The 21129-nt window shown below is 46.4% G+C and overlaps 1 protein-coding gene across 1 annotated transcript in view; it reads right to left on the bottom strand.

The window, feature by feature from the left end:
- The window catches only part of LOC130322638 (transient receptor potential cation channel subfamily M member 2-like), a 285004-nt gene that overhangs the window by 36835 nt on the left and 227040 nt on the right, over window positions 1-21129 (bottom strand). The window contains exons 24-28 of the mRNA XM_056553109.1: window positions 20419-20506; window positions 4588-4669; window positions 2609-2763; window positions 762-838; window positions 485-580 (exon numbers count right to left, since the gene is read on the bottom strand). Of these exons, the coding sequence (XP_056409084.1) occupies window positions 485-580; window positions 762-838; window positions 2609-2763; window positions 4588-4669; window positions 20419-20506 (498 nt within the window). The remainder of the gene's footprint in view (window positions 1-484; window positions 581-761; window positions 839-2608; window positions 2764-4587; window positions 4670-20418; window positions 20507-21129) is intronic.

Here is a 21129-nt window from a genome sequence, read left to right as displayed (position 1 = left end):
GCAACGGATACAATAAGAAAAGTTAGCACCGGACATGTCCTTTAAGTGCTATAGGATGTGAAGTACAGTGATACAGGATGTAAAGTGCACGGATATAGGATGTGGAGTGTTGTGATATAGGATGTGTAGTGCAGTGATATAGGATGTGGAGCTTAGTAATATAGTATGTGGAGTGGAGTGATAAATAGGATGTGAAGTGTAGTGATATATAGGATGTGGAGTGCAGTGATATATAAGATGTGGAGTGCAGTGATATATAGGATGTGGAGTGCAGTGATACAGGGCTGCGGAGTGGAGTGCAATAGGGATGTGGGGTGCAGTGATGTAGGATGTGGAGTGCAGTGATGTAGGATGTGGAGTGGAATGATGCAGGATGTGGAATGTAGTGATGTAGTATGTGGGGTGCAGTGATGTAGTATGTGGGGTGCAGTAATATGTACACTACAGTCTTCTTCATCCTCTCTAGTCATCGTAAGAAACTTACAGGGGTGAATTGTTCTCCACTCGATATGTTCCCAGGCAGCTGCGGAAGTCCAGCATTCCATCCACTGCATTGTATTTCCTCTTGTTCTGCTGCATTCTGTAGAGACATCACACATATTACTGCCCCATCACTCATTGCTTCACAATGTCATGCATGAGAAGTTATCACAGCCCCGGGCCCAGCCTATGATAATCTGTATAGTAAAATGACTGCACCCTGAGGTATAATCATTAATCATCTTCTATTCTACAATGCTTAGAGAAGAAGAAGGTCTCACTCTTGTGTAGGGTTGTAGGTCCCCCGGTCATATCTCTCTGCATTATACAGTGGAGGAGTGTAGTCCGGGAACTCCACCTGCAGAAATAATCCCATGTGAGAAAAGCCACAAATGTCCTCTATAGAGGAGGATGGGAAACTACATGTATACATGCCCATCTACATGACTCATACATGCACATATACATCACTCATACATGCACATATACATCACTCATACATGCACATCTTCATACAGACACCTAGATTACTCATACATGCACATCTACATCACTCATACATGCACATATACATCACTCATACATGCACATATACATCACTCATACATGCACATATACATCACTCATACATGCACATCTTCATACAGACACCTAGATTACTCATACATGCACATCTACATCACTCATACATGCACATCTTCATACAGACACCTAGATTACTCATACATGCACATCTACATCACTCATACATGCCCATCTACATCACTCATACATGCACATATACATCACTCATACATGCCCATCTACATCACTCATACATGCACATAAACCGGGATAACTCATACATCCACATCTATATACAGACGCCTAGATTACTCATACATGCAGATATATAAACACCTATATCACTCATACATGCACATCTACATACAGACACCCAGATCCCTCATACATGCAGAGATACATACAGACACCTGGATCACTCACACATGCACATATACACACAGACAGCCAGATCACTCATACATGCACATATGCATACAGAGATCAGAATCACTCATACATGAACATATACATACAGACACCAGAATCACTCATACATGCACATATACATACAGACACCCAGATCACTCATATATGCACATATACATACAGACACCTATATCACTCATGCATGCAGAGATACATACAGACACCGGATCACTCATACATGCACATATACATACAGACACCTATATCACTCATACATGCAGAGATACATACAGACACCCAGATCACTCATACATGCACATATACATAAAGACACCCAGATCACTCATACATGCACATATACATAAAGACACCCAGATCACTCATATATGCACATATACATACAGACACCCGGATCACTCATACATGCACATATACATACAGACACCCGGATCACTCATACATGCACATATACATACAGACACCCGGATCACTCATACATGCACATATACATACAGACACCTGGTCACTTATACATGCACATATAGATACAGACCCCAGATCACTCATACATGCACATATACATACAGACACCCAGATCACTTATACATGCACATATACATACAGACACCCAGATCACTCATACATGCACATGTACATACAGACACCCGGATCCCTCATACATGCACATATACATACAGACCCCTGGTCACTTATACATGCACATATAGATACAGACCCCAGATCACTCATACATGCACATATACATACAGACACCCAGATCACTCATACATGCACATGTACATACAGACACCCGGATCCCTCATACATGCACATATACATACAGACACCCGGATCACTCATACATGCACATATACATACAGACCCCTGGTCACTTATACATGCACATAAAGATACAGACCCCAGATCACTCATACATGCACATATACATACAGACACCCAGATCACTAATACATGCACATGTACATACAGACACCCAGATCACTCATACATGCACATATATATAACTAGATTACTCATACATACATAAATACATACATGCCTACACTCTACACATAGGTATCTCACACATACATACATACATACATAGATACAGTACATGCACACACAGCTACACAGGCATGAACATTTCCCATACCTCCCATGGCACCAGCTCATCAGGCACAGGGAATCGGAGCACATTGGAGTTAGGATACTGCAGGATCCTGGCATTTACGTGGTACAGACACTTCTCCCCGGTGGTCTCGGAGCCCGGTGCAGCCTTATCTTCAGACTCTGTGGAGTTGCTGTGCACTGAGAAGAGAAGAGATGATAAAAGGAGAACCCCGGAGCTCATAACCACAGTGCACCCACAACTACATGTCCAGCAGACTCAATCTGATGGGGCAGGTTATATATAGAACTCACATGGCATTGTCACTGATTATACTCCAGAGCTGCACTTACTATTCTCCTGGATGTTAATAGAAACAAACAGCCTTTGGACGAAGAGCTTTTCTAATATACATTATAGACGGATAACCCCTGTAAAATCACTGGAGGAAAAACCACAGTGTATGCAGGGAATGCTGGGAGATTTCAGCTTATCTGCAGGTATCTTGTGGCTACATGGAGGCCTAGAGCTCAATGTCAGGAGGCTGCACCATAATAATACAGATGACCTAGAGCTCAATGTCAGGAGGCTGCACCATAATAATACAGATGACCTAGAGCTCAATGTCAGGAGGCTGCACCATAATAATACAGATGACCTAGAGCTCAATGTCAGGAGGCTGCACCATAATAATACAGATGACCTTGAGCTCAATGTCAGGAGGCTGAACCATAATAATACAGATGACCTAGAGCTCAATGTCAGGAGGCTGCACCATAATAATACAGATGACCTAGAGCTCAATGTCAGGAGGCTGCACCATAATAATACAGATGACCTTGAGCTCAATGTCAGGAGGCTGAACCATAATAATACAGATGACCTAGAGCTCAATGTCAGGAGGCTGCACCATAATAATACAGATGACCTAGAGCTCAGTGTCAGGAGGCTGAACCATAATAATACAGATGACCTAGAGCTCAATGTCAGGAGGCTGAACCATAATAATACAGATGACCTTGAGCTCAATGTCAGGAGGCTGAACCATAATAATATAGATGACCTAGAGCTCAATGTCAGGAGGCTGCACCATAATGATACAGATGACCAAGAGCTCAATGTCAGGAGGCTGCACCATAATAATACAGATGACCTAGAGCTCAATGTCAGGGGGCTGCACCATAATAATACAGATGACCTAGAGGCAAATGTCAGGAGGCTGAACCATAATAATACAGATGATCAAGAGCTCAATGTCAGGAGGCTGCACCATAATAATACAGATGACCTAGAGCTCAATGTCAGGAGGCTGAACCATAATAATACAGATGACCTAGAGCTCAATGTCAGGAGGCTGCACCATAATAATAATACAGATGACCTAGAGATCAATGTCAGGAGGCTGCACCATAATAATACAGATGACCTAGAGCTCGATGTCCGGAGGCTGCACCATAATAATACAGATGACCTAGAGATCAATGTCAGGAGGCTGCACCATAATAATACAGATGACCAAGAGCTCAATGTCAGGAGGCTGCACCATAATAATACAGATGACCTAGAGCTCAATGTCAGGAGGCTGAACCATAATAATACAGATGACCTAGAGCTCAATGTCAGGAGGCTGCACCGTAATAATAATACAGATGACCAAGAGCTCAATGTCAGGGGGCTGAACCATAATAATACAGATGACCTAGAGCTCAATGTCAGGAGGCTGCACCATAATAATACAGATGACCTAGAGGCAAATGTCAGGAGGCTGCACCATAATAATACAGATGACCTAGAGCTCAATGTCAGGAGGCTGCACCATAATAATACAGATGACCTAGAGATCAATGTCAGGAGGCTGCACCATAATAATACAGATGACCTAGAGCTCAATGTCAGGAGGCTGGCTGCAAAGCAAACTTTGAGCTCACACGATATGAATGCCTAGCACTACCCTTCATGATCAGCCGAGCCTACAGGAGCCTCTTCGTCACAGGGCTTCGATCCCATAATACATTAAACTTTACCTATAATCCGGGTTTTACTGCTGAAACCTTTTTCTGTCAAGGCAGAAATGATCCAGTTCAGGTATCGGGAGGACTGAGCCATCTGTAAGAGGAGACAAGAGACGTATCACCAGGGCTGTACATGGAGCACTCTGCTCCGTGTACAGGCCTAGTGATTGGTTGGTGTCTGGCACTCTGCTCCGTGTACAGGCCTAGAGATTGGTTGGTGTCTGGCAGAGTGCTCCGTGTACAGGCCTAGTGATTGGTTGGTGTCTGGCAGAGTGCTCCATGTACAGGCCTAGAGATTGGTTGGTGTCTGGCACTCTGCTCCGTGTACAGGCCTAGTGATTGGTTGGTGTCTGGCAGAGTGCTCCATGTACAGGCCTAGAGATTGGTTGGTGTCTGGCAGAGTGCTCCATGTACAGGCCTAGTGATTGGTTGGTGTCTGGCAGAGTGCTCCATGTACAGGCCTAGAGATTGGTTGGTGTCTGGCACTCTGCTCCGTGTACAGGCCTAGTGATTTGTTGGTGTCTGGCAGAGTGCTACATGTACAGGCTTAGTGATTGGTTGGTGTCTGGCAGAGTGCTCCATGTACAGGCCTAGTGATTGGTTGGTGTCTGGCAGAGTGCTCCATGTACAGGCCTAGTGATTGGTTGGTGTCTGGCAGAGTGCTCCATGTACAGGCCTAGTGATTGGTTGGTGTCTGGCACTCTGCTCCGTGTACAGGCCTAGTGATTGGTTGGTGTCTGGCAGAGTGCTCCATGTACGGGCCTAGTGATTGGTTGGTGTCTGGCACACTGCCAGACACCCACCCCTCACCAGGGCTGTACATGGAGCACTCTGCCAGACATCAACTAATCACTAGGCTTTTACACGGAGCACATTGCCAGACACCCACCCCTCACCAGGGCTGTACATCGAGCACTCTGCCAGACACCAACTAATCACTAGGCCTGTACACGGAGCACATTGCCAGACACCCACGCCTCACCAGGGCTGTACATGGAGCACATTGCCAGACACCCACCCCTCACCAGGGCTGTACATGGAACAAATTGCCAGACACCCACCCTTCATCAGGGCTGTACATGGAGCACATTGCCAGACACCCACGCCTCACCAGGGCTGTACATCGAGCACTCTGCCAGACACCAACTAATCACTAGGCCTGTACACGGAGCACATTGCCAGACACCCACGCCTCACCAGGGCTGTACATGGAGCACATTGCCAGACACCCACCCCTCACCAGGGCTGTACATGGAACAAATTGCCAGACACCCACCCTTCATCAGGGCTGTACATGGAGCAGATTGCCAGACACCCACCCCTCACCAGGGCTGTACATCGAGCACTCTGCCAGACACCAACTAATCACTAGGCCTGTACACGGAGCACGTTGCCAGACACCCACCCCTCACCAGGGCTATACATGGAACAAATTGCCAGACACCCACCCCTCATCAGGGCTGTACATGGAGCACATTGCCAGACAACTGCAATTGACCAGGGCTGTGTACAGAGCACACTGCCAGACACCAACCCCTCACCAGGCCTGTATACTGTAAATGCTGCCAGACACACACCCATCACCAGGACTATACACAAAACATACTGCCAGACACACACACACACACCAATAGGGCTGTACACACAGCATGCTGCCACACACAATCCACAAGAATGGCTGCCTACATTAGTCCTACAGGAATGAGGGATGGACATGTGACCAGAAGCACAGGGTATTTCAGGAGAGAAGTGAGCTCACACCTTACAAATCCAGTGCCAATCAGTGACCCCTGCTCCTCCACATGACATCTATATACTGTATTTATGTATCTATGTACAGGATAAATCACCCCCCAGCACAGTGCCGTCTGTTCAGTACACTTTCACAGCAGAGGAGTATGTGTTGTGCTATGAATGGCCAGACAATTGTAGGAAGAAGTATCTATGTGTGTGTACTACTGGTTAACAGCCCAGATCTGGCCTCATCCCCTGAAATAAAGAGAATTAGGAATATCTGTGCACCAGGGGCCCAATTCACAATCACATTACATTGTCAGCACTCTAAAGGATTAATCTAACAAAACGAGGCAGGTTTGTAAAACCCCAAGAAAAAAATGTGGTTTCAAATGGCAGGAAATGCTCCACCCCATATGCAGTAATGCATTCATGCTGGGGAGCAGGTCCCGCACTTGTGGTCCATTGCTAAGGGCGATCCCCAGCATAAAATGCATTCAATGGGGGATGTTTTATTGTTCATATCTTGTATTAGGAGGTGTGTGAACTCCAAATCTAATGCGCCATAATCATTTTTATAGGCAGCATTTTGTTTCACCTGTGAGGCCGGCAACATATCAGCCCATTTGGGTGGGGCTCGTAGCCTTCCTCCCTCCTCCCACTGTATGTGTACTTAACCACACTGGAGGTAACTGGGAGGAGGCTGTCACACTGGAGGTAACTGGGAGGAGACTGTCACACTGGAGGTAACTGGGAGGAGACTGTCACACTGGAGGTAACTGGGAGGAGGCTGTCACACTGGAGGTAGCTGGGAGCGGGCTGTCACACTGGAGGTAACTGGGAGGAGACTGTCACACTGGAGGTAACTGGGAGGAGACTGTCACACTGGAGGTAACTGGGAGGAGGCTGTCACACTGGAGGTAACTGGGAGGAGGCTGTCACACTGGAGGTAGCTGGGAGGAGGCTGTCACACTGGAGGTAACTGGGAGGAGGCTGTCACACTGGAGGTAACTGGGAGGAGGCTGTCACACTGGAGGTTACTGGGAGGAGGCTGTCACACTGGAGGTAACTGGGAGGAGACTGTCACACTGGAGGTAACTGGGAGGAGGCTGTCACACTGGAGGTAGCTGGGAGGAGGCTGTCACACTGGAGGTAACTGGGAGGAGGCTGTCACACTGGAGGTAACTGGGAGCAGGCTGTCACACTGGAGGTAACTGGAAGGAGGCTGTCACACTGGAGGTAACTGGGAGGAGGCTGTCACACTGGAGGTAACTGGGAGGAGACTGTCACACTGGAGGTAACTGGGAGGAGACTGTCACACTGGAGGTAACTGGGAGGAGTCTGTCACACTGGAGGTAGCTGGGAGGAGGCTGTCACACTGGAGGTAACTGGGAGGAGGCTGTCACACTGGAGGTAACTGGGAGGAGGCTGTCACACTGGAGGTAGCTGGGAGGAGGCTGTCACACTGGAGGTAACTGGGAGGAGGCTGTCACACTGGAGGTAACTGGGAGGAGGCTGTCTCACTGGAGGTTACTGGGAGGAGGCTGTCACACTGGAGGTAACTGGGAGCAGGCTGTCACACTGGAGGTAACTGGGAGGAGGCTGTCACACTGGAGGTAACTGGGAGGAGGCTGTCACACTGGAGGTAACTGGGAGCAGGCTGTCACACTGGAGGTAACTGGGAGGAGGCTGTCACACTGGAGGTAACTGGGAGAAGGCTGTCACACTGGAGGTAACTGGGAGGAGGCTGTCACACTGGAGGTAACTGGGAGGAGACTGTCACACTGGAGGTAACTGGGCGGAGGCTGTCACACTGGAGGTAACTGGGAGGAGGCTGTCACACTGGAGGTAACTGGGAGCAGGCTGTCACACTGGAGGTAACTGGGAGGAGGCTGTCACACTGGAGGTAACTGGGAGGAGTCTGTCACACTGGAGGTAACTGGGAGGAGGCTGTCACACTGGAGGTAACTGGGAGGAGGCTGTCACACTGGAGGTAACTGGGAGGAGGCTGTCACACTGGAGGTAACTGGGAGGAGGCTGTTACACTGGAGGTAACTGGGAGCAGGCTGTCACACTGGAGGTAACTGGAAGGAGGCTGTGAGTCGGACCTAATGCTGTTGTAATTGCCCACTAGCCCCTGGTATTGCCCATACGGCACAGGTAGGTTTAGTGTTAGGTCCCGTGCTACTTGAGAAACCTTGGCGTTGGTGTGCGGGGTCTGGTGTGTCCTTCATATAAGGATAAACTGGCGAATGTCTCAATTTTAACATCATTTTGAGGGTTAGCTGTGGTAGCCCTTGGGGGTATAGTGTAGTTGGGGTTGTCAGGCCCAAGGCCTGATTATGGAAACATACATGTGTTTTATAATTGCATCTATGTATAAACTAAGACCTGGGGGGTGAGGGGTCATTCAGATGGTGTATCCTTTATTTTTGTGGATTGCAGTCAATTGGGGCCTGTCTGCTGATTTCCTCTTTTTGAAGTCAGGAGTATCTTTGAAGTAGCAGGATGTAAGGGGTCTCTGGTCCCATATATGAGATAAGAGATGCCCCCCCCCCCCCCCCCTGGTGGGACCAGAGGGGAGGGGGAAATGGAGTCCCTCCAAAAAGGAGATATATAATATTTAACAATGCTAGAGTCGGTAGTTAAGATCTGTGCCCCAAGCTGACAAGACCATCCTAAGAACAGCTGGAGACTCACTCTCATGGACTGCTATACTATTACGCTGTAAGAACTTCATTTTTACTTTTCTGAACTTGATTGCTAAACTCTTATATATATTGTTATACCTGTATGTCATTTGTTAATTTTTATATAGTCAGCACTGTGATACCTTTTATCAGATTAAATGTTTAACCCCTTAAGGACTCAGACCATTTTGGCCTTAAGGACTCAGACAATTAAATTTTTACGTTTTCATTTTTTCCTCCTTGCCTTCTAAAAATCATAACTCTTTTATATTTTCATCCACAGACTAGTATGAGGGCTTGTTTTTTGCGCGACCAGTTGTCCTTTGTAATGACATAACTCATTATATCATAAAATGTATGGCGCAACCAAAAAACACTATTTTTGTGGGGAAATTAAAACGAAAAACGCAATTTTGCTAATTTTGGAAGGTTTCGTTTTCACGCCGTACAATTTATGGTAAAAATGACATGTGTTCTTTATTCTGAGGGTCAATATGATTAAAATGATACCCATTATTACATACTTTTCTATTATTGTTGCGCTTAAAAAAAATCACAAACTTTTTAACCAAATTAGTACGTTTATAATCCCTTTATTTTGATGACCTCTAACTTTTTTATTTTTCCGTATAAGCGGCGGTATGGGGGCTAATTTTTTGCTCCATGATCTGTAATTTTTTTTATACCACATTTGCATATAAAAAAACTGTTAATAAATTTTTTATAATTTTTTTTTATAAAATGTATTAAAAAAGTAGGAATTTTGGACTTTTTTTTTTTTTTACGTTCACGCCGTTCACCGTACGGGATCATTAACATTTTATTTTAATAGTTCGAACATTTACGCACACGGCGATACCAAATATGTCTATAAAAAAAATTTTTACGCTTTTTGGGGGTAAAATAGGAAAAAACGGACGTTTTACTTTTTTATTGGGGGAGGGGATTTTTCACTTTTTTTTACTTTTACTTTTAAATTTTTTAACATTTTTTTTTACACTTGAATAACCCCATAGGGGACTATTCATAGCAATACCATGATTGCTAATACTGATCTGTTCTATGTATAGAACATAGAACAGATCAGTGTTATCGGTCATCTTCTAGTATTGTCTGCTCGATCACAGACCAGAGCAGGAGACGCCGGGAGCCGGACGGAGGAAGGAGAGGGGACCTCCGTCTGGCGTTCTGAATGATCGGATCCCCGCAGCAGCGCTGCGGGCGATCCGATCACTCATTCAAATCGCGCACTGCCGCAGATGCCGGGATCTGTATTGATCCCGGCACCTGAGGGGTTAATGGCGGACGCCCGCGAGATCGCGGGCGTCGGCCATTGCCGGCGGGTCCCTGGCTGCGATCAGCAGCCGGGATCAGCCGCGCATGACACGGGCATCGCTCCGATGCCCGCGGTTATGCACAGGACGTAAATGTACGTCCTGGTGCGTTAAGTACCACCGCACCAGGACGTACATTTACGTCCTGCGTCCTTAAGGGGTTTATTAATCAGCTCTGGTCTTTGATCTCTAAATATATGAGCTCACCTTTCTGAAGGCAGCTCGGGTGAAACACGTTTATCTAAGGGTTAATTTGGTGACTTGCTGGGACTAGTAGTGGATACCCAGAGGTCTGGCGGCTTTAACCCTTGCACCATCACACTCTCTCTAGCGTCTTGGCTGGACCGATAGGGTGTGATCGTGACAGGGGTGTTGCTTCAGAATATAAGGGGTTAATTTAACCCCTGTCACTCGTGACGCCAGGGTGAGGGTTAATACGCTGAGGTAAATCTCCTGCCTATCGCCACTCTTTCCAAGAACGATAGGGGCGTGCTTAAATGAATGAAGGTCCACAATGGAGATGAACTTGAACTTGCATAAACTTTGCTGAGGTACTTGCGGTACATCCAATTAACAGTAACAGTCTTAGTAATACAGTCTCTATGTAGCACGGCAGTGATTGACAGATGCTGAGGACCATTGACTTATCCAAAGAGTTATTAGATTTAGGATTTTTGCAGAGATCCGTCCGGATTTAGGGGAATATTTAGGTCCGGTGATCTTGCTGAGGTAATAGGGAGAGAGATGACCATTGCCGCAAGGCTTAGGCCTGGTTACTGCTGATGACAGCTGCGCAGATCCGTCCTCATCAGCAGCCCATGAGGAAAGAGAGCTAGTAATGGCCGCCGCTCCCTTATATGGGCAGGGGCAGGGCTGTTTTGGATTGGTCCATGTCAGCTGTCACTCACCGTTACATGGCATGGTGGGTGAACAAGTCACAGGGACCTCCAAAGGTCCTTAAGCAAAACCATAGAGTTTCTACCTGATCATGTGACCCGCAGGTCCTGCTACGCTCCATACAGGTAAATGACCAAATATATACAGTTTCTATACCTATAGCTATATAAATATCAAATAGAACCACTATATATCTACTGACTAAGTGAGAGGTGACAAGGGGAAGACTAGACAAGAGGGACCCCGACGTCCTAGGGACTCTGGCTATGGGTACCTCTATACAGGTAACGTATAGGATCCGGTACCGGGATACCACAAACCCCCTTTCTTAAAATAAGGCGACCTCGACGCCTGTCCCCTAAGGCAGAGGAACTAGGACTAAAACAGGATTATACCAATAAATTTGCTATACATCCTAAGTAAACATTCAACACATTTACATTCTCTGATGATCTTACTAGTATCTGGACTAGACAATAGGAATCTATCTAGACATTTGGATATAGCTATCTGACCTTTAGTTTCTAGCTCCTTAGACATTTTTTATCAAGCTTACTATACAATTAGGCAGCCATCTGACATTTAGTTGCTAGCTCCTAAAACATTTTTATTTTAGCTCTCTACACATTTTATGAGGCTAACCAGACATTAGTACAGCTCTCTATACATTTAGCTTCAAGCTGACTAGACATTTTTATTATCTCACACATTTTATTTTATTTTTTTGCCAACAATAAGTTACCTGTTAGTACACGAAAGGTATACTGGCTAGCCTGAAGCTAGGTCACAGTAAGATGGCTGCTAGGGTCTATCGGCTACACGCTACTAACCCCTAGAGCACTTCCAAATAACCTAGCTAGGTTAACTTTAGAAATACGTGTTTAATTCTATACTCGCAAGAGCACCTACTGGCCAGGTAGAGCATCTCACACACATAATACAGAGAAAAGAAATATGAGTGTACCTAACAGTGGCAGGAATTGAATATCAATAGGCTATAATTCCTAAGTGTTTCTTGGACGTAAGCTATATTTTATTTTTGTGTATGTACTGAAATAGATTGAGGTAGTACATTTAAGTGAGTAGTCAAGAGTACTGACAAGTTATAGGCAGAGCATTGAAGTGGGTTATCAAAGGTACTATGTGTGCAGGTACTAAATGTGAATCCTGGTACCTTACGGGTAATTGGTCCTGGGTAGTCCTTTGAGACCGCCGCAACACCACCTCTGAGTCATCAGGAGTTCCCTCACTTGGTGATTCTGCAAGAACTTCAGTCCCCGAGGGACCAGCTGGAGGGCTGGAAACAGAAGCATTATCTTCGGTTGGACTGGGAGGTTCTCTGAAGACAGGTGGAGTTGGTGCATCAAAACTTGGAGCAGTCACAGGAACAGGACTGATGTTTGGTGTAGCAACCAATGGTGGTTGACAGGGAGCAACAGCTATTGGCAACTGGCTAGGTGGGACGGCTACTGGCAACTGTCAGGGTGGAGCAACCAGTGGCAGCAGGCTGAATGGAGCTGGAAACTGCACCCCAATACATGGTAGGCTGCTGAGATGGGAACAAAGGAACGTCCATAGTGGGAAGAATTCCTTCTCCCGGCACATATTCTCTCACAGGCCTTGTTGGAGGTGGAGTAGAAGTAGGAGTAGAAGGAGGTGGGCCAAGCGTGTCTTCTTTCAGGCACACTTTTATTCTATTCCTGTGGACCACCTGTGGCTCGAACCCTTCTTTCTGTACCTCATATACGTCCGTTTCGGGGTAAGGGACTGCAGTAATAGCGTATGGTTCCGTTTCCCACAATGAGTCCAATTTATAGGTTCTAGGGAATTTTCGGAGCCACACCTTATCTCCAAGCTGTAAGGGCTGAGCCGAAGCATGTCGATTATAATCTTTCTGCTGGCGCTCATGAACTTCACCCATTTTCTTCTCAAAAATGTTTTTGGCTTCCTTAATTCTTCGTTGATGCTCTGACACCCATCCTTGGTCATCAGGAAAAAAAGGCGTATACCCTGTAGAGCAGTGGACAGTGTTGTTGTAAATTTCTAGGAGTTAAGGCAACAGCTGAGGCCACTCTTCGTGTTTTGATACGGAGGCAGCTCTGAGCATTTGGATGAACACTTGATTGATCCTCTCGCAGAGCCCATTCCCTTGGGGATGGTAGGCCGTCATCCGGAGCTTCTTGCAGTCATGCAACCGGCAAAGTTCTTGGAACAACTGGGCTTCAAAGGCGGTTCCCCGATCCGTGAGGACCAATTCGGGACACCCCAGAGGTTGGATCCAATGACGATAGAAGAGCTGAGCAGCAGTCTTGGCAGTAAGATCCTTGACAGGGACCACGACCAGCCACTTGGAATAATGATCCACCATGGTTAGAATATGACAGTAGCCAGATCAAGTGGGGGCCAGCTTCACATGATCCAAGGCAACAATCTGGTTAGGCCTCTCTGTACAGATGGGATGTAAGGGGGCTCTTGCGTCCCTTCGGGGATTCTTGATAACATTGCACACGGAGCATTCGGCACACCATTTCTCGATGTCTCCCCGCAACCCAGTCCAGTAAAATCTCCTTCTGACGGTGGCCTCTGTCTTATGGACCCCGAAGTGTCCGGATTGATCATGATAGGCATTCAGGACCATGGCTACATCTCTTCTGGGAACCACAATCTGATGTATGCGGTCTCCGGAGACTGGGTCCAGGGAATTTCGGTAGACCAACCCCTTGTGCAGGAACAGGCGATTCCTCGGCCGCCACAGCCGCTTCAATTCAAAGTCCCCATGTGTCTTGTGCACCCGAGTGGGCACTTTCTTGTGGAGGCAATAGTCTAAGAGGTCCCCATTAACCCGGCTTTCATCCTGAAGTGTCTTCCATGTAGACAAATCTTCAGGGATTTTGGGAGATTCAGGTCCGTCACCCGCCTGTGCAGTTAGAGCACTCTGGCTCATGAATCTTCGGTAGAAGGGAGGCATCTCCACATCTTCCCACACATCTTCAGCAGGAGGTGCTTCTCCTGGGGCCATGTGAGAAAGTACATCCGCATTAACATTGGTTTTTCCGCTGAAATCATTGAGACCAAGAGGCCCAGCGCTGTTCAAGAGCTCCCAACTTAGCAGTGTTCAAATGGGCCAAGGGGTTGTTATCAGTGTAGACTGTGAAGGGAGTAGCAGCCAGATACTCCTTAAACTTCTTAGTAATGGCCTAGACCAGGGCCAGGAGCTCCAGTTTGAAGGAGCTATAGTTGACGTCATTCTTTTCAGCACCTCGGAGATGCCGGCTGGCATAGGCAATCACCCTCTCTTTGCCATCTTGCACCTGAGATAAGACTGCCCCCAGACCTTCGAAGCTAGTGTCTGTATATAAACGGAACGGCAGGCTGTAGTCAGGATAATCCAAAATGGGGAGGTTCTGTGAGCAGGTACTTCAGGGCTCGAAAGGCATCTTCTTGTTCTTCAGCCCACTGTATGGGTAGCCTCCCATTATAATTATCCCGGGCAGTCCCTCTCAGAAACTCGGTTAAGGGTCCAGCAATTTGAGCAAAATGGGGGATGAAGCGTCGGTAATAACCAGCAAATCCCAGGAGACTTCGGACGTCTCGCACCATCCTGGGGGTAGGCCACTCTTTCACAGCACTCACTTTGTCCGGATCAGGCTGGACTCCTTGAGCACTGACGATATGTCCCAGATAGTGTAATTGTGACTTTAGCAAGTGACATTTGGAAGGTTTAACCTTGAGTCCATGTTGGATAAGGACTTGGAAAACTTCTTTCAGGTGATTCAGGTGTTCCTGATATGTTCGAGAATAGACGATGACGTCATCTAAATACAGCAGAACACTCTGGAAGTTAAGATGCCCCAAACATCGTTCCATTAAGCGTTGGAAAGTAGCTGGCGCATTGCACAGTCCAAAGGGCATACTTTTAAACTCAAAGAGACCCATGGGGGTCACAAATGCGGTCTTCTCTCTATCCTCTTCTGCCATTGGCACCTGCCAGTAACCGCTCATCAAATCCAGTGTGGAAAAGTAGGCGGCAGAGCCCAATGCAGTCAAGGATTCTTCAATACGGGGAAGAGGATAGGCATCCTTATGAGTTATACCGTTCAACTTCCGGAAATCTACGCAAAAGCGGATAGTCCCATCTTTTTTTTTCACCAGGACCAAAGGTGCAGCCCAAGGACTCTGGCTTTCTTGGATGACATCAGTCTCTTTCATCTCCACGAGCATCTTCTTTACGGTCTGATACATCCCAGGAGCCACAGGGTGATATCTCTCCTTATTGGGTGGACTGTCCCCAGTGAAAATCCTATGTTTGATCATGGTGGTTCTGCCAAAGTCTGTGGGGAACTTGCTGAAAGCTTCTTGATATTTTTTAGCTACCTGGATGACTCCTTCCACCTGTTCCTTGGGGGTATCTTCGCCTCCTATTTGTAGTTGGCTCCACCAAGGTTCCGCAGGATTCTGGTCAGGTCCTCGTTGAGCCACTTGTGACTTCGAGACCACATCTCTGACGTCTAAATGGTGCAGGGTAGCCACCGGGGTATACTTGGGTAGTCGGACAGCAACTTGGGAGAGATTAATAAGTCTCACTGGAACTTTCCCATTATGTATGGTTACCAGGCTTCTAGCGGCTCGCACCAAGGGACAATCTTCCAGTAGGATGGGTTCCAAGAGGGCTTGATAATCTTGATTTTTCACCCCGGGTCGGGCACGACACCAAATAACTGTCTCCGTCTGTGGCTGTAGACTAACGGCTCGTATATCTTGAATCCTTACTCGACAGATTTCTCCTTTATGATTCACAAACTTCTGTTCTGCTTGGAGGATTTTGAGGTGGTGTTGGGCAGCTCGCCGGCCTGGGGTGAAAAGTGAAGGAGAGATGCATGCAGTGCACAGACAATATCATCAAAACAGTGCCTCATGATATTCATTCCTAAGATGAAGTCAGCTGCTCCTTCATCCCTAACATTGGTGACAATCACACCCTGCCTTTCCAACACATGCTTTCCCACCTTCACCGTGGGCTCCCAGTAGCCATGCCTGGGTACTGGTTTCCCATTCCCTGCAATTACTCTAAACTCCACTTCCTTAGGTTCACACAACCTTTCTGGGCCCCAATACTTATAGAAAACCCCCTGCGGAATAGTGGACACCTGAGACCCCGTATCTATCAGAGCTTGTAACCGGATACCTTCAACTATCACCTGTACATAAGGACAAGAAGCTACATACATAGACAGTCCCTTCTTGTCGCTGGTTGGTTCTGGACCTTCGGCATCTATTCCTGGGGTGCGGTCCTTGACCCCAGGGGACGTCCGTTTAAAGCCCAGCATTGACTCTTCCAGTGTCCATTCTTGTTACAATAACTAAAGACGGTCTCTGACTCCCAGGTGGTCTCACAGGAGGGGTATTAGGTGGATCAGCAGGGCAGGGGTCAGGTTTCTTAGGTGGTGGTGTTGCAGATCTAGAAGGATTGGGCCGTACAGCCATTTCTTTAAAGGCCTTGGCTAACTGCTCAATGTTCTACTTAATGTCTTGTAGATCAGCTGTCCAAGGGCTAGAAGAAGGTGTTAGCAGGGCAGGCTGAGAAGGGACAGGTGGCTGGGGCGAGGGCCCCGGAGATTCTGTAACGGGAACACTAGCCTCCTCTGTCTGAGGTCCTGACTCTATTACTTTAACCGCTAGTCTCTTAATCCCTTAAGGACTCAGGGTTTTTCCGTTTTTGCACTTTCGTTTTTTCCTCCTTACCTTTTAAAAATCATAACCCTTTCAATTTTCCACCTAAAAATCCATATTATGGCATATTTTTTGCGTCGCCAATTCTACTTTGCAGTGACATTAGTCATTTTACCCAAAAATGCACGGCGAAACGGAAAAAAAAATCATTGTGCGACAAAATCGAAAAAAACCCGCCATTTTGTAACTTTTGGGGGCTTCCGTTTCTACGCAGTGCATATTTCGGTAAAAATTACACCTTATCATTATTCTGTAGGTCCATACGGTTAAAATGATCCCCTACTTATATAGGTTTGATATTGTCGCACTTCTGGAAAAAATCATAACTACATGCAGCAAAATTTATACGTTTAAAAATGTCATCTTCTGACCCCTATAACTTTTTTATTTATAACTCATTTTTTGCGCCGTGATCTGAAGTTTTTATCGGTATGATTTTTGTTTTGATCGGACTTTTAGATCACTTTTTATTCATTTTTTTAACGGTATAAAAATTGACCAAAATACGCTTTTTTGGACTTTGGAATTTTTTTGCGCATACGCCATTGACCGTGCGGTTTAATTAATGATAAATTTTTATAGTTCGGACATTTACGCACGCGGCGATACCACATATGTTTTTTTTTCCTTTTTTACACTGTTTTATTTTTTTTATGGGAAAAGGGGGGTGATTCAAACTTTTATTAGGGAAGGGGTTAAATGACCTTTATTAACACATTTTTTTTGCAGTGTTATAGGCCCCATAGGGACCTATAACACTGCACACACTGATCTCCTATGCTGATCACTGGCGTGTATTAACACGCCTGTGATCAGCATTATCGGCGCTTGACTGCTCCTGCTTGGATCTCAGGCACGGAGCAATCATTCGTCAATCGGACACCGAGGAGGCAGGTAAGGGTCCTCCCGGTGTCCGGTCAGCTGTTCGGGACGCCGCGGCAGTCCCGAACAGCCCGACTGAGCAGCCGGGTCACTTTCAGTTTCACTTTAGAAGCGGCGGTCAGCTTTGACCGTCGCTTCTAAAGGGTTAATACCGCACATCGCCGCGATCGGCGATGTGTGGTATTAGCTGCGGGTCCCGGCCGTTGATGAGCGCCGGGACCGACGCGATATGATGCAGGATCGCGGCGCGATCCCGCTTCATATCGCGGGAGCCGGCACAGGACGTAAATATACGTCCTGCGTCGTTAAGGAGTTAAAATCTGGGAAAGCCATGTCGGGATTTTGCACAGCCAGCATCCTAAGTTGGACCTTGTCCCATTTGTTCAGTGCCCCTTCTATAAAACGGTCCATCAGTACTCGATTGCCCTGATCGGGCGTGATACCGTCCAACTTCTGAACTGCCTCTAACACGCTCTGTAAAGCTACTGCATATGCCCTGATAGTCTCACCTGGTTTCTGACGTCATTCATATAGTCTGAGGCGTACCTCCAAGGGAGAATGAGATTCAAACACTTGAGAAAGTCCTTAAAAAATCTGTCCCACTGTGGCTTTATCAGCCTCCGGCCAGGTGCGAAGTTCCTCCAAGGCAGGTCCCTGGAGCTGTCCCAGAAGCAGCTGTATCTGTTGATGAGGGGATAATGCATAAAATCCAAAGAGGCTGTAGAACTTTTCCTTAAAGTCTCTCAAAGTAAATAGGGTCACCATTGTAGGTGGGAAGCACAGGATTCCCCAAGAAGACAGATGCAGCAACAGGGGCTCCCAACACATAGGGAGAGACTGGAGGTGGACTTGCTGGGTCCTGCTCCGCCTGTGATGGAGGTCTTGCTGGGATCACAGGTAGAGCACGTCCTTGTGAGGTAGAAAGTGTTGGTGAAGGCGGCAACACCGTTCTGACTTGAGGTGGAGACCCCATTGGTGGGGTCACTGGAGCATCGCCCCCCCCCTGCTGTTCAGATGGGGACTGTGGCGCTGCAGGTTCTGACATCTTTGTACTTGGTATGCTGGCCCTTTAAATAAATCTTGAATACCTAGGTCCTGAGGAGATACGCAGTTGTTCTCTAATCTGGAACTTGAGAGCGTAGATTTCAAATTTGAGAGCGGTGACTTGAAACTTAATAGCTTTTAATTGAAATTTGAGTGCGTTGATCGGCAGCTGAAGTGACTCTATATAGGACTTCAATTCGGCAATCTGGTATCTCAGAGTCCCGAACTGTTCCGGCTCCTTACAACTTCCAACCCGCTTTCGCACTCTGCGCCTTTTCCCGCGCTGAACTAGACTCCAACAAAATGGCCACAGCGGCACTGAGGGCTTCGGTGGGCGGGGTCTCTGGATCACGTGCGCAGGAAGGCCCCACGCTAACTTCAGTTCTCTCTCTCACAGCTTGTAACTCCACTGTGCTGTTTGCCTTCCCCCTTACTTTACATGCGCACTTCCTCCACACAGCACCGTGCGTGCAACCCCTTACTCCGGAGTATAAGTCACAGTACATGAATAAAATTCATTGCTTGGGGGGAGTACACTTTCACTAGTGGCAAGAGTAGTAGGCACACCCGAATCCTGTTCGTGCGACGCCAAAAAGGCTTTGTGGTAGCCCTTGGGGGGTATAGTGTAGTTGGGGTGTTGCTTCAGAATATAAGGGGTTAATTTAACCCCTGTCACTCGTGACGCCAGGGTGAGGGTTAATACGCTGAGGTAAATCTCCGGCCTATCGCCCCCCTTCCCAGGAACGATAGGTGCGTGCTTAAATGAATGAAGGCCCACAATGGAGATGAACTTGAACTTGCATAAACTTTACTGAGGTACTTGTGGTCCATCCAATTAACAGCAACAGTCTCAGTAATACAGTCTCTATACGGCAGTGATTGACAGATGCTGAGGACCATTCACTTATCCAAGGAGTTATTAGATTTAGGATTTTTGCAGAGATCCGTCCGGATTTAGGGGAATATTTAGGTCCGGGGATCTTGCTGAGATAATAGGGATTGAAGTAACTCACAGCTCTGAGAGATGACCATTGCCGCAAGGCTTAGGCCTGGTTACTGCTGATGACAGCTGCGCAGATCCGTCCTCATCAGCAGCCCCCGAGGAAAGAGAGCGAGTAATGGCCGCCGCTCCCTTATATGGGCAGGGCCGTTTTGGATTGGTCCGTGTCAGCTGTCACTCACAGGTCCTGCTACGCTCCGTACAGATAAATAACAAAATATTTACAGTTTCTATACCTATATAAATATCAAATAGAACCACTATATATCTACTGATTAAGGGAGAGATGACAAGGGGAGGACTAGAAAAGAGGGACCCCGACGTCCTAGGGACTCTGGCTATGGGGACCTCTATACAAGTAACGTATAGGATACGGTACCGGGACACCACATAGCCATATGTTACTGTCTACATCACCACAGTAGTGACCTAAATTTATGTATTATAGGTTTGACACCCCCTTTTTTTTCTAAATGGTTTTACAGTCAGTCAGCGGCTCTGGGGTAATGTGTGCGAGGATATGTGCAGTTACCTGATCCTCCAGTGTGGTCAGCCTGGTCTCCAGATGATGGCCCATACTTCCCTTCTCCACTTTAAATAGCCGCATCATGGTGGAAAGGCTACAGGATGGACGGAAGATGGAAGCATCAGTATGGCGAGCACCATGATATAAAGCTATACAAACAGTGTAATCTGAATAATTCTGTATAAAACTATAACACCAAATAATCTGTATAAATGATATAATCTGTAAAACTATAAAACCAAATAATCTGTATAAATGATATAATCTATAAAACTATAACACCAAATAATCTGTATAAATGATATAATCTATAAAACTATAACACCAAATAATCTGTATAAATTATATAATCTATAAAACTGTATAAAACTATAGCACCAAATAATCTGTATAAATGATATAATATATAAAACTGTATAAAACTATAGCACCAAATAATCTGTATAAATGATAAAATCTTTATAAAACTGTATAAAACTATAACACCAAATAATCTGTATAAATTATATAATCTATAAAACTGTATAAACCTATGACATCCAATAATCTATATATAAATTATTTACCGTATTTTTCGCCGTATAAGACGCACTTTTTTTTCCCCAAAACTGGGGGGGAAAAGTTGGTGTGTCTTATACGGCGAATACACACCTATCGCGGCGATCCCTGCGGCCATCAACGGCCGGGACCCGTGGCTAATACAGGACATCACTGATC

Source organism: Hyla sarda, unplaced genomic scaffold (assembly GCF_029499605.1).
Source record: "Hyla sarda isolate aHylSar1 unplaced genomic scaffold, aHylSar1.hap1 scaffold_237, whole genome shotgun sequence".
NCBI lineage: Eukaryota > Metazoa > Chordata > Amphibia > Anura > Hylidae > Hyla > Hyla sarda.
The sequence above is the reverse complement of the archived record's forward strand: the minus strand, read 5'-3'. Positions and strand labels throughout refer to the sequence as shown.